General features: G+C 36.7%; 1 protein-coding gene across 28 annotated transcripts in view; it reads left to right on the top strand.

The window, feature by feature from the left end:
* The window catches only part of LOC135221710 (rho GTPase-activating protein 21-A-like), a 669,873-nt gene that overhangs the window by 559,937 nt on the left and 95,565 nt on the right, over positions 1–14,371 (top strand). For all 28 annotated transcript variants that reach the window (XM_064259480.1, XM_064259473.1, XM_064259475.1 and 25 more), the window contains one exon: positions 10,602–10,707. In XM_064259480.1, coding sequence (XP_064115550.1) covers positions 10,602–10,707 — 106 coding nt within the window. The remainder of the gene's footprint in view (positions 1–10,601; positions 10,708–14,371) is intronic.

Genomic DNA, 14,371 nt, shown 5'->3' with positions numbered 1-14,371 from the left:
TCACCAAATATAAATGAAAAATATTAATAAAACCATTCCTTCAGGTCAGCCCTGTGAAGGCTAATAATAATCAACTCAGTGGTCTGCTAAAACTAATTTAGTAATAAATGATACAGTCAACTGTTTTCCTTCTTTGTTGTTAAATAGTTGATTTGTATATTTTTCATTTTATTTAAATTGTTGATGTGTATATTTTTCATTTTATTTTGCTAAGATACTTGTGTGTGTTTGTGTGTGTGTGTGTTCAAGTTTTGACTAGATTTTGTTGAATTTTGATCGGAGAGTTAATGATCATGTCGGCTTATGCTTCATACACACAAGAATTATAGTAATCAAACCTGTGAATGAGACATTATGAAACAGACCCGCAGACATAATAACCTTTTCATTTTACTCTTTGAAAGCAAGATTTTGATGGTCGTTTATTGCTCATTTTCTCATTACTCCTGACCTTCGACCGCGCTCCTCCCATTTCTTTTGTTCATTTGAACTAAAAATCACCTGGATTGTTTGACCTTGTTTTCAGCCTCAGATTGCCTCACTGGTATTCCTTCTTAATTTTTGTCCATTTACTTTTGGGTATTGAAGGAAAAGGAGGTCTGAGTGAAAATTTTGTATTATTGAAATTTCATACATTTATTTGCATCTCTATCGATTGTAATGTTATATATTATATCGATCTAATATATACTATATACTAATTATATAGTATATATAATTAATATTGATATATTGTACTTTAAAAAATCACAGTAGATGCACGTAACTTCAGGCAGAAATCAGTACCACGAGCTTTTGCCTTTATTCAGGCATTGTTGACAATGCCTGAATAAAGGCGATACATACATACACAGATTTAGTATATACACACAAACACACTCATTTATATAACAGGCTCAGTTCACTTTGGGAAATTTAATAAGAAAACGGGTTTTAAGTTTTTTTTTGTATCCGAGTGAATGAGTCGAATGGGCTTTTTTGATTTTCGGTTTTTTACCTAAAGCTTAGATGGATCTTGTTACGAGAGAAAAGAACACCGTCGTAATTGCCTTGTGATTATATAGTGACTTATAATTGGTCCGATAATTGGCTTCATCTGCTGTAATGGCAAGAGCTACGGCAATTACTCCTTGCCTCCGCCCCGACGGCATCGGGGTCACTGTGTCGCCTTGGAGAGGTCAACCCTCTTGACTTGACCCTCCCCTCCCCTCCCCCTCACTTGCCATACCCTCCTACTCTTCCCCGCTTCCAGTCTGACGCTTAATTGGTGTGTTTTGGGGGAAGGGGTCCCCCCCCCCCCCAGCAGCAGCCTCTTGCCATCATTCTCTGATTTGGGAAGAATTTGTTGACCCATATTTTCTGTTTTATTGAAGATTTTTATTTTATGTATAGTTTCCTTATAGCTGTACTAATATTAATGGTATTGATTATCGTTGTTATGGTATTTCAATAATAATAATAATAATAATAATAATAATAATATCACTGAACGTGAGCAATAAGCAATAATCGATGTATCTTAAGCAGCATGTGACCAGTGGAAGAAAATTTATTTCTTTTTTCATGTTCGTGGTTTAGGTATTTGTTAAAGGATCTTAATTATATCAATTTGTATAATTGTTTTATGATGTGAAAAGTAGAACTTGTTTTGTTGGGTGAATAATTTTTTTTATTAAAAAATAACTTATGTTCATTGACAATTGCTGTTTGTTTCATTTCCAAGAAGAAATGTGACCAAGCAACACTTGATCAAAGAATGTACCGAATAGAGAGAAATGAGCCACATCTGTTCTATATCTTGAGATGAAATTTGTCGATGAAACAAACTTGATGTCAGGCATACTTAACGGTTGACGGTAAACTCTTATGATGTGGTTTCAGAAAAATATAGAAATAGTTTACCCATTATTATCCATAATTTCTCTTAATTAGCATCCGTACTTTCCACATCGTTCGTTTTTCCCTTGTGCTAATTATTGTTTCTTCTATCTTTCCAGGTAAGACGATCTGCTGTAATGGCACTGTTGTGTATCGGGCGGGTGAGTTAGCAATAAATAAGAGTGGATTCATTTTAGTTCCAGTAAATGAGGTTAGATGACGTTTCTCCTGGAGTTTGTACTTTTTTTTATTGTTATTTTGTAATTTAGGTTTATTGGCTCCCTTCGGCCATTTTTCCTTCACTTTCACACATGAAACGGATCTACATTTGAAATCGTAGGTAAGTTGTGACATATACACTGTACTGTAATATTTAATATCTACTTTTAATTTTGTGCTTTAGAAAATACTAACTAGACAGAGAGTGCAATACTTTTTTTACGTACAAAGGGCTTAAGGAACCAGTTTGCCACAATAGAAAAAGGGAAAGTGAGGATCTAACCCAAGAAGAAAGTTTTACATTAAAGAGATTATTTCAAGAATAATAGGAAGATTATATATAAATATATATATGTGTGTGTTTGATTGTTTTGAAGAAATTGCATGTTTGTTCAATAGATGTATAAATGCTTAAAAACCTAAGTAAAACAAAGGCATAAAACAGTGCGTCCCAACAAGTCTCGGTCGCAGTACACGCAACCGAATAGTATTTCAGGAAATATGAGTAGAGTTATACTAGGTTGATGATGATTCCAAACAGCTGTTTAATGAGGGGAGGGGGAGGGCTGTGACACGTTATTCCCTCGCTGCTTTGGCGCTGATTGAGGATTTTGATGGGAATGAGTATGATGACGGTGATAATGGCACGATGATCTCAGCTGGGTGGAGGCCTTTCAGTCAGCGTTCAAAGCAATTTGTATGTGACGGTTACGGCAAATGAAATGTACGGGAATTGCAAGGAGAAATCGGTTGGATAGTTGTGACTGTTGAATGGTTAGGGTGTGTATATATTATATTATATATATTATATATATATATATATATAGATATATATATATATATATATATATAGTATATATGTATATATACATACATACATAATGATAATTTTGCGGATTTTTTTAAGATTATGCATTCATAAATAACAAATCACCATCATATAAGGGTCGTCCACCAGAATACCAGTGACATTTGGGCAGCATATATAAAAATTACAGTCATCATTAATAAGAGGATGAATACAAGAACTCGGTTCTGTTGCGATTAAGTAATTTTATTGGACATTTACAAATGTACTATTTTCGACTGCAAAATGCAGATATTATAACCAAATACAATAGGATTTAGCCTATTTACGTATACTATGGTAAACGTCAGTAGTACGAACAAACGTATTACACTTAACTTACACTGATAATGAAAAAATAAATTCTGATTGGAAAATAAGAATATGCAAAATTTTCTTATAATACATCAGTTGTTTTCTCATATTTTTCCCTACTTAATTATTAATTAAGTTAACAGTTATATGTGAAGAGAGTCGGTGCTATATAAAACTAGTTCGTTAATATAGTCTCTCTCTCTCTCTCTCTCTCTCTCTCTCTCTCTCTCTCTCTCTCTCTCTCTCTCCTTTATTACAGCGTGGTTGTTCGATGTTCAAGAGCCTCTGTTATAAAAACAATAACTAGTTCTTTCTCTTTTGAGCATTCCCTTTGTTTGGTGTAAGCGTCATTGGTAATCAGTGTTTGAAGGAACTTGGGGAACTCGAAGAGTTTTTCATTGACAGTACAGTTAACGAAAGGCACAGTCACCATAACTGTAGTTTGCCATGTAAATAAGAGTTGTATACGACCCTATATTTGACTTTCATCCTCGAGATTTTTCAGCTGTCGTTGATCGCAAACCTCAGCTTCGAGAACTTTTAAGCATCTAAACTCTTGGTCCTTAGAATGGGAAGCGAATGTTGCTTTCATCGCTTTTGGTGTTCTTTAGTTTTTAGAGGCTGAAATTTTGACACTTGCCGTTGCAGTGGATGTGTAGAGCATCTTCGTGTTTTACTGAGTATTTCGGCATGTCAAAGGACTTTCTTTTAAATGTTTCTCGCTTGGTGAAATTGTTGACTGTTTTTGCTGTACGCGATAGATGGTTAGTTCCGAAGAATTCCAAGCCTTCCCATCCGTGTGTGGAGTCTTGAGTTTGCATTTAAGAGATTACATAAACTATTGTTACCCCCTTCGATTTTTGCAGTTGTCAGAACTCTCCGGATATTAACAGGAGGCTTGGCGTGTGTTTAGCTTTAGCTCAACCAAGTTACGTTCCATAAAGTTTGTTAAGGTTTATGTCCTGAATTTGTATCTTTTTCGACTTTTCCAAATCCACGGGATTAGTTTCAGCCAAACTTGGCGCAGAGTAAGGAGTAGTGAGGAGTCATTAGTAAATAATCTTCTCTAAAACTAATCGGGCCGAACTGATATTTGCGTAGATGCTTCTTGATGTAGCGTACGTAGACTCGAGTTTGCTTAAAATAAATCATGGCCCCATGGCCAAGATATGGCCACAATGAAGACCCGGAATTTTACACGGGTGTGTGGAAAGTCTGAAAAATCGCCTTCTCGAGACCAACTTGATAGCAGTTCGTCAAGTTAATTTGCAATAATCTATATGTAGCAATGATTCAAATTGGTTCTAACTACTGTCCTACACGTGCCAGGGTGGGAAGGTTCAAGTTTTATGGAGGAGTGAAGAGAAAAGAACTGTTAGATACTTGAGATCGCAGCGGAATCACTTAGGTAATCACTGTTGCCTTTGGGCTTCTTGTTACGTAAGATTTTTGCCGTTAGGATATTTTTTTTCCTTTTTAACGGGCCTCCTATTTTAAAGAAGGTTGTAAACTTTTTTTTTTAATGAAACCTCAGTGGGAATTAGATTAGCACCATGGAGCAATATGGACTGAAACATAACTTGTTTTGCTCGATTTTAAAAATATAGTATATTTTTGTTCTAACCTGTTGGGCGTATATTCCATCTTCACTGATAATTTTTTTTCTTTTTTCGTGTTACCGCTTCCTCTATCGGTATCCAGGGGTGAGGATAAATTCCTGTCTCAGCCACCTGGTTAGCTAAAAGAATGAATATCATGGCGGGAATGAGTGGACCTCTCATTGGTATAGTGGGGTCAGGGGTGGCAGGGGCCCTGGTTATACAAGACGTAGGGCTAATAATTTCTTATTGGCGCTGACAGTAAGCACAGGTTAAAGTGTGATGAAGTTTCCGACACCTCCCCTTCTTGGGGTCCCTCCAATTCCGGGTTACGAAATACTAAAAGTGGGTAATGATGTGTTCCATCCCCATGAGAATGAAATGGAAGTTCATCTGGGGGAAGAAATGGCGACTGGTTTGTCGGGCGTGTCGTAGTTTATAATGTAAATAGTAGCCTAGAAGACAGTTAAGATAACTTCCCTGATAACGGATACCAAATTGATTGCGGTGAACAGATTCGAGAAAATATGAAGTGGCTTCCTGCGGCCATGTTGATCATATGATCATAAGAAGAGTAGGAAGGGGCGAAGAGGGAGTAGTCTCTCTCTCTCTCTCTCTCTCTCTCTCTCTCTCTCTCTCTCTCTCTCTCTCGTGCACGATGGGACAAGAGATGAAAAAATGTATAGGTGAAATAGAGGTTGAATTTGACCTGAAGCTTAAAGCTGGTCATACACGTACGCGACTGGCACGCTGATTTCATAGAGACAGGCCCAAACCGGTCAATCTTTAACATGTAGGGGGCTATTGAGATTGATGCCATTCCTGTCGAGACTGGCCTGTCCCGTCGTCCTTTTAGAGGCAATCTAATTCAAACAGAAATGGATATCACTGAAAAAATTTAAACGAAGAAGAATGTAGAACAATTTGCATCCGGTACTCGACGTGCGCCGAAGTTATTAGCATAACCACAATGCGGATGGAGGTTTGCTGTTACATATCACTTACATATTTCGTGGACTTGAGAGATATCGTTTGTAACAGACCTTTGGTTTTCAGGTGATGAGAAGGATCGCTTATGTAATCATATCATCATCATCAGTTTCTAGTCCACTGCTGGATGAAGGCATCAGAGATGTCCTTCCACTCCCTTCTGTTTATGGTCTTTCTATGCCATTCTATACCGGCAAATTGTCTTAGATCGTCAATCCATCTTTTCTTCCTTCCCCGCCTTCGTTTGCAATCTAGAGACCCATTCTGTTATTCTTTTCGTCCATCTGTTATCTGACATTCTCAAGTAATGTAGTCAGATGGACACAAAATTCTACGGTACTTCCTAGTGGCGTTGTCTTTCGCCTGTTTGGAGAATAAAACTGTGCTTCAACAAACGTCTCAGTCGTCAGTATCGTAGAAACAATACAATGTAAATTGCTTTATAAACGCGGCTTATCGTGCATTAACACTCTCTCTCTCTCTCTCTCTCTCTCTCTCTCTCTCTCTCTCTCTCTCTCTCTCTCTCTCTCTCTCTCTCTCTCTCTCTCTGATAAGCTCTGAATGGAGTCATGATAGACCGAAACAAATTATAGCAATGTTTTTAGTCGAGTAATTCCAAGTGGGTTTTGTGTATTTATGTTTCATAGGAGGATATTTCACCTTAAATATTTTCATAAATGCCCAAATTTAGAAATGAGGTAATTAGTACACCATCAAAAATTAATATTTGGGTGCAATTTAGGGTTCATTATGGGTTTGTTTTTTGTAACTTTAATACTACTTGTGATTTTCTCACTTACAATTTATATTATGTTATATGTGATTAGCGTTTAAAGACGATAAATCGTGTGCATTATGTGAACGCTTGCTATGAGTTTGTGTGTGTTTGTTGTGTAGAAACTAGTATTTATTTATGTATGTTTTACGTGATCTCGATAGTATTCCGTTACTCTGGAGACATTGCCCCGTAGAAAATGCTGACTACCGGTCTTGTGTCTTGTTACACGATCCCCAGGTTGGGAATTACGCCCTGTGCTGACCAACTTTCATCTCTCTGGATTGGTAGAACTGCAATTACGCTTGACGTATTGCAACTACAAATTCAGCTGTTAATGATCGCCTAAAGCTCCTTTCAGTGATTCGGGTTGATAAGACTGACGGATCCAGAAAAAATCAAATAAATAGAATATCTAGTGATAATGTGAATGATGAATCTTCGATCCTTCATCATTCATATGTACCGAATTGATGTGGAGACACACTGGTTATGCCTTAATATCTTGGCGTTTCTCATCAAATCGGCGCGAAAAAATAAATCCTGCAAATATTATCGTTTGGCCTCAACTTTATATGGGATGTTCGCGTCCTCTTCAATTAAAATAGAATCATTTGTTCCTTAACCTGTTTTGACTCTGTGGATAAGCTGGCACCGTCTTGTCATCTAGTTTTTGTAAACCGGTCGAGGACTTGAAAAGATTTCAGCTCACTTAACGTGATACGTGTAAAAAGTACTCTGTGACCTCTCTCCTCTCTCTCTCTCTCTCTCTCTCTCTCTCTCTCTCTCTCTCTCTCTATGGTGTCAGCGCGCAGAAGGAAGGAAAATTGTTACCTTACGGAGCTCCTAATGATTTATGGGAAATACTCATAATTTACCTTACATAAATTACCTCGTAATTTGCCAGGTAATTTATGGGAGAACTGTGGAATTCCTCGTGCTTTTCAAGATAAGACTTAACCTGGTGCCTGAAAATTTATGAGCAATTCTTACCATTCGAAACGTAATGAGAAGTTGGTTTACTTTCGTAGTATCCTTATAGGGCTGGACTTATGATGGATGGAAATTTCAACGTGGTCATCTGGCGAGCTACCTTGAAATTATAATGATATGTCTTGAGAGACGAAGACATGTTCATTTTACCAACGCATGCAATGTAATATATATATATATATATATATATATATATATATATATATATACATATGTGTGTGTAAAGATTTAGATGTCTTACTCAGGCTTAGGGAGAATGACAACGTGTTTTAGTTCATGAACGGTAATGCTGTAAATGCTGTAGAGATTATATGTAAAGTCATAATTACAATGCAGGAAGTGACAGGCGGACTTTAGTTTTTGTACGTACCAATGCATAAAGAGTGAAAGTATTTTTCTTTAGCGGTAACTCTTCGTATTTGTATTGCACAATAGATTTTATGGTTATATATATATATATATATATATATATATATATATATATATATATATATATATATATATATTACTTCATTCAACTTACACTTTTTATGTCAGGAAATTCAGTTAGATTTAGTAAACCTGCGGTGAATTGAATATTATGCCGCCGTGTCGCATTAGTTATATAACATTAAATATTGAGAGAGAGAGAGAGAGAGAGAGAGAGAGAGAGAGAGAGAGAGAGAGAGAGAGAGAGAGGGGGGCCTAAGTTATCAGGCGCCATCGTTCCCTCGTAAAGGAAGTTGTTAGTGTGTCAAGCCTTTCTTTTGTGAATCCGCATCTCAAGTCACACCTGGAGTGTTGTTCGTCACTGACACGACTAGATGTGGAACTGGCCTTTTCATCTGTCGGGAGTGACAGACAGACACAGAAGGGACACCTGGGTCCTGGTCCTTTCTCCCGCTTTGCTTCTTGCTCAGATTGCCTCTTGTCGTATTGTAGGTCTCGACGGTTGAAATATCTTTTCATAGATACTACATCGGAAGGATAGCGTTTTATTATTGTTCTATTTTTGTTAGCTGACAATCAGGAAATGTTGTTAATAAGAAAGGTAGTGTGCTATATAGAACTTTTTTTTTTCCACATACATGGATGAGTTACAGAACTGAACTGCAATACGTGCGCTTTGACTTTTGATGATATGCCTCCAAAGTAACCACGTTTGATTATGCAATTTTCTCAGCACATGAATTTTTTTCGTTGGAACTTAGTATTGTGATCTTAAACTTAGTTTATTAGTAAAAAGTATAGGAAAATTATGTCTTGAAATTTGGGATCTAACGTGATGTCATCTCAATAGAGTTCCTCGTAGAACTGGCTGGGGATCCAGCACTCCTGACCCACCCTTCCTAGAAGTTCGAGTTCTGAGGAAGGGGGTCTGAGAACGTGAGCGACTAGATGAACTAGTGTCCAAAAAACTCATCCTTCTGGGTTCATCCAGATTCATTATATTAGTGAAAGGTATAAAGAATTATGCCTGTTTAAGCAACAAATTTTATATACCACAGGGATGTGTCACCACTTGTATGGTTAAGACCTCAGGTTTGTTAGCTCTGAAAAATACAAATTAATTTTAAAAATTTGTCATTTTTACCATAAATTTTTAAATAGTGTGTTCGAAGTAGGTTTAAGTTATGCAATGAAGCCATAACAGGAAGAATATTTATCCATTTTTTATTTCATCTGGCACTTACATTACATAGCCGTTCTCTGAATTACACTGTTTTCACTTGGTTACAGTTTAATTCAGATCATTCCTTCCATTTATTTGGACTATTTTAGGGACGCGATTCATCATTTTGCCTTTTATGCTAATTGAACATTTTCTATGGAGTGATTGCAAACTTAGTGCCTTACTGTAATGACAAGGTGCATAGGAATGTGTTCATGCAGGGTACGCGTGCTAATGTGAGGTTTCAGCGTCGGGTATCGGCGTCATTGTAGACAGTTTGCTTCCTTAAAATTAAAACCCTCCTCAAGCCTTAGGCTAATTGATGAGCGTAATGTATAGTAGAGCAGGTGCAGGTAGTGCAAAGGGGACGAGAGTTTTCAGTCTACATCTCCCAAAAATTATTGCTTGAATTTCTCTCTCTCTCTCTCTCTCTCTCTCTCTCTCTCTCTCTCTCTCTCTCTCTCTCTCTCATAGATAAAAGAAGACAACGTGGCATTAGGAGAACTTTTTACCATATCAAGGCCGAGTCTAACTTTGGCTTGATATTTTTCTTGCGTCTGTCTAGCCAGACTTACCTGGAAGGGATAAATTGGCACCTTCAGATAGCAACCCTCACTCCATTTACGTCTCGGGAAGGAAATAAGTGCTCCATCTATCTGGCCTCATGACTTCTTACGAAGGCGAAGACTGAAGTTGCGTGTTGCACGCAAACACCCCAAACGTAAAAAGCAAGGGAAAGGAACGATCAACATATTTTAAATTATTTTTGGTAATGATTTTCCAGGCTAGATGTCCGGTTGCTTTTTACTTGTGGATGTTAAATTTATTTCCTGGTAAATTGTATTTAAGCCTTCTGTATTTAACTATACTGTTATTTTTAGCTTTCTTTTCTCATTTTCCTAACAAATCGTTATATTGCTCCTTTGAAAATGTCATAAAAAGCGAGAAACATGCGTACGCAGACTCTTTAGATGTGCGGAATTCCCGTGAAAGGAAGAGATGAAAAACCAAGAGAAAGTGTGGAAATTTATAGATAGAAATACGCAATTACATATTTGTTACAGCAGGGCAAAACCACTAAGGCGGTTCGAATTACAGTAGTTTTAGATAGTTTGTGTGTTTTGGTCATTTTTCCCCATATCGGATTTCAGGCCGTATATATATATATTTTTTTTTTTTTTTTTTTTTAAGCTCTTCGATTTTGTTCAAATTTTATTTTCGGTTTTCTTTTTTTTGGTGTTAATTTCATTATTTTCTTTTTTTGGTGTTAATTTCATTATGTTAATATTCATTATTATGGTTTTTCTTTCAATATTTTGTTTTTTTCTTTCACAGAGGACGAAGGGGAAAGGTTGGTGCGACGGGTATCGTACCTGAAAGCTACATCCGGGGAACGTATGTACTCGGACTCTGAACTCGACTCCGACTTCGACGACGTTACGTAAGTGCCATTGTCTCCTTTTGATCCTTCCTTCTTTGGCAGAGCTGATCCTTATCGGCCTCCAGTTGTGCCATCTTGTAAACTTGGAAATTATGCAGTTTGCTCAAGAGAATGTCCGTGGAGGAAAAGAGGACTTTTTTATATACTATTAGTAATATTGAGTATATTCCTGTAGTATAAAATGTCTTGAATATTTGCTATGGAATTTTTATGCAATGTTATTTTCATGATTTTCATTTTTGCTTGTGTGACGCCGCCCAGGCAGTGACCCCTGCATTAACTGAACCTCTTGATGTATAGAACGGTTCAGTTGATGATTTTTGTTACTCAAAATGATTAGTTGATTTTTATGTGATGTGTCTGTAACTTGAACTTTTTTTATTGTTTCTCTGTCGACAGACACCAACGCTAATCATTAATGGTAATACGTGTTTTTAAAAACATATGCAAAACTTCCAGTTGAATAGTGTGATTCACGTTCGTTATGAAATTATATTGTTGGTAGTAGGTAAATAAAAAATTCGGAGTATACAATACTCAAGTCTGAACTCTCTCTCTCTCTCTCTCTCTCTCTCTCTCTCTCTCTCTCTCTCTCTCTCTCTCTCTCGTTATCGACGTCCCACATTTCTGGTGGGCTCATTGTTCCAGAATCTTTGGAACCTTGCTTTGTTTGAGTGTGCCCTTTTCGAAAGGTCATCTCGTTTTATTTGAATAAGATAACATTTTTTAAGGGAATGCGGAGGAGTTCCATAACCGTAGGTAAACGTGCCATCTGCTTCTCCAAATTTACTTAGTTATTATGTTAGTGGTGTTGTTGCTCTTTTGGAAGTTGGTAATGATAATTTTTCTAAATTCTTAATTCGATTTAACCTCGTGAACGTCCAGTTTTTCATTTATATATATATATATATATATATATATATATATATATATATATATATATATATATATATATATATTTATTATTTTTGTTTTTTTTTTTTTTTTTTTTTTTTTTGTTTTTTTTTTTATTTTTTACATATTCTGTAAGCATTTTGATATGGGGAGGCCGACAGGTTAGAGGCTTAGTGGCCCTATTAGCTCCGTCTTTAAGGGATCAAGGAAAAGAATTATACAGAAAACGAGTGGGAATCATTTTGTTGAAGGAAGGAGGAACTCTGAATAATATGACAGGAAAGCTTTTATGAGTAGCCGTAGCTCAAGATGCGCTTCTTTGGGAGACGTGAGATAGAAGATGAGGACAGCTCTGGGAGGAGAACCTGGGATAAGAGCCACAGTTTAGGAAAATGTTGCACTTTTATTCGACCCCCCAAAAAAGTCATTTATCAGGAATAGTTTTAACTTGTGTGACTTACCTTTTGAACATTTTACAAATCCACATGTGGCTGTAAATCATCAGGTGGAGATATGTCTCCCGGAAATATTTCTTACTGGCCGCAATATATTGATTGAGTCAGGGTGAAAATCAGGACCTGATGCCTCTGTCCACTGGTCGTTTGTCATGCACGACTTCTCGGGCTGTTGCCCAGACAGAACCCAGAGAGATCGGACAGTAGCCGCTGGAGTCATGTCCTTCGAAAGTCAAAGAGCGGGTCCAGAGCTGGCAACGAAACCACAACAGACTGGGGTTTTAAAGTGGAACCGATCGACTCGTGTTCAGTCTCCATCATCAAGCTTGATGATCAGTTTACTTCTCGGTGGGTCGTGACGGAGATCAAGGAGAACCACTGCACGCTTGCCTTCTGCCCGTCAACCACCCACCCACCCAATACCGCCCATCAGCCAGGGCCAAGACCTGCCAGGCCATGCCCAGTTTGAGGCAACACGTGACCTGCTATCGGGCCCCGTCACCCCCCACCCCCCTCCTCCTTCGACTCCACCTGTGTCCTTAACCACCTTATCTTGACCTGTAATCAAATATTTGGTCTAAAATAATCGTCTTTTTTTCGCCTGAAAAGTAAATTTCGCTCATGTGATTAGGGAACTAAGTAGCAGCAAATGTATAATATATCTTTATTGAAATATCGTGCGTTCAGCGTCATTATAATTATTATTATTAGATAATCCAGCACCCTTATTGGAAAGTATGTTTGTACGCAAGCCTAAAGACGCGTGAACTCATAGAGGTTATGAATTTTAAAGCAAAGAAGTGTTTTGGAAAGAAAAAAAAGTTTTAGTTGGCATTTGATTATTGTTTTATTTCTAGACTGGAGAGTTTGCTTCATTGTCGTGGAGAGAGAGAGAGAGAGAGAGAGAGAGAGAGAGAGAGAGAGAGAGAGAGAGAGAGAGAGAGAGAGGGGGGTTCGTATTTGTCCATAAAATAAGGTATTGTCAATAACAAAATGTTTTTGATACCAAACTGGACATTTACCATGGAAGAATAACTCACAAGTTCTCTCTCTCTCTCTCTCTCTCTCTCTCTCTCTCTCTCTCTCTCTCTCTCTCTCTCTCTCTCTCTTTTATGAATTTGGAAATTGCCATGCAGTTTTTTCCTATTACTTCTTCCAATTGTATCGTATATCACAAGTCCGCCTGTAAAGATGAGGAGTTAGAATTGGTGTTTTATTTTAATGACAGTCCCATTGGGTTCAAAAAAAGAACACGGGACTGGGAACAGAGAAAGAAGGAGACCTTGAGCCATGACGTGAAGGGCAAAATATTTTTAAATATGTTTTTATTGGCATTGCCATTATAATCGTGAATATAGAGTTGAAGGTACGGTTGAGAAGCTCAACATTACCAGATGCTAATTAATATATATATATATATATATATATATATATATCTATATATATATATATATATATATATAATATATAATACATACACACACACACACACACACATAAATATGTATATATGGAAATAAAAGTCAAAACTGGTCAGGACCTATACACCGCCTCTTATTTTCACCGGTGGATATGTGTGACAAATGTATCACGTACTAAACTGATTATAATCTATATATATATATATATATATCTATATATATATTATATATATATATATATATATATATATAATATATTATTGAACGTTGGGTATAATTTGAATCGTTATTTTTCGTTCATTTTAGTTTATTTCTTGCTTCTTGGTAAGTATCTGATTTTATCATTTATTCTGGCAGGATGCAAATACATTACGAACAGAGTCATCCGAAAAAAGATAATTGTTCTGTGTTTGCCGCAGGATGTTTTGACATGGATTTCCTTTATTACAATTCTCCAATTTTATCATTTTACTTTTCGTATACCACAATTTGACGATATTCGGCGGATTTGTTGTGCGCAGGCTTGGTAACTAATTTGTCTAAATTTACTTTTGATTCTCAGGATAATTTTTTATGATTGTCCTAGATGCATTTTTATTTCTCCAGTTCATTGAGATATTGAGTAATTTTATGTCTAACAACTTTATTCACGAATGAATATTTCTTTTAAAAGCAATACGCCAACTATGTTTTTAACCATTAGATAATTCATTTAGGTATTGAAACGCTTGGGCCACTTGTTATTTGCTTTATTTAACGGTTTGGGTTAATATAGTCTAAATGATACATCAGATTCCCGCATTTTGTGTTCTTCGGTTGAATCTTCTAACTTTTTAACGATCTGAAATGAACTAGGCCAATGGTTTTATCTGTCTCTCGACTGTTAAATATATT

Source organism: Macrobrachium nipponense, chromosome 3 (genome assembly GCF_015104395.2).
Source record: "Macrobrachium nipponense isolate FS-2020 chromosome 3, ASM1510439v2, whole genome shotgun sequence".
Classification (NCBI taxonomy): domain Eukaryota; kingdom Metazoa; phylum Arthropoda; class Malacostraca; order Decapoda; family Palaemonidae; genus Macrobrachium; species Macrobrachium nipponense.
The sequence above is the reverse complement of the archived record's forward strand: the minus strand, read 5'-3'. Positions and strand labels throughout refer to the sequence as shown.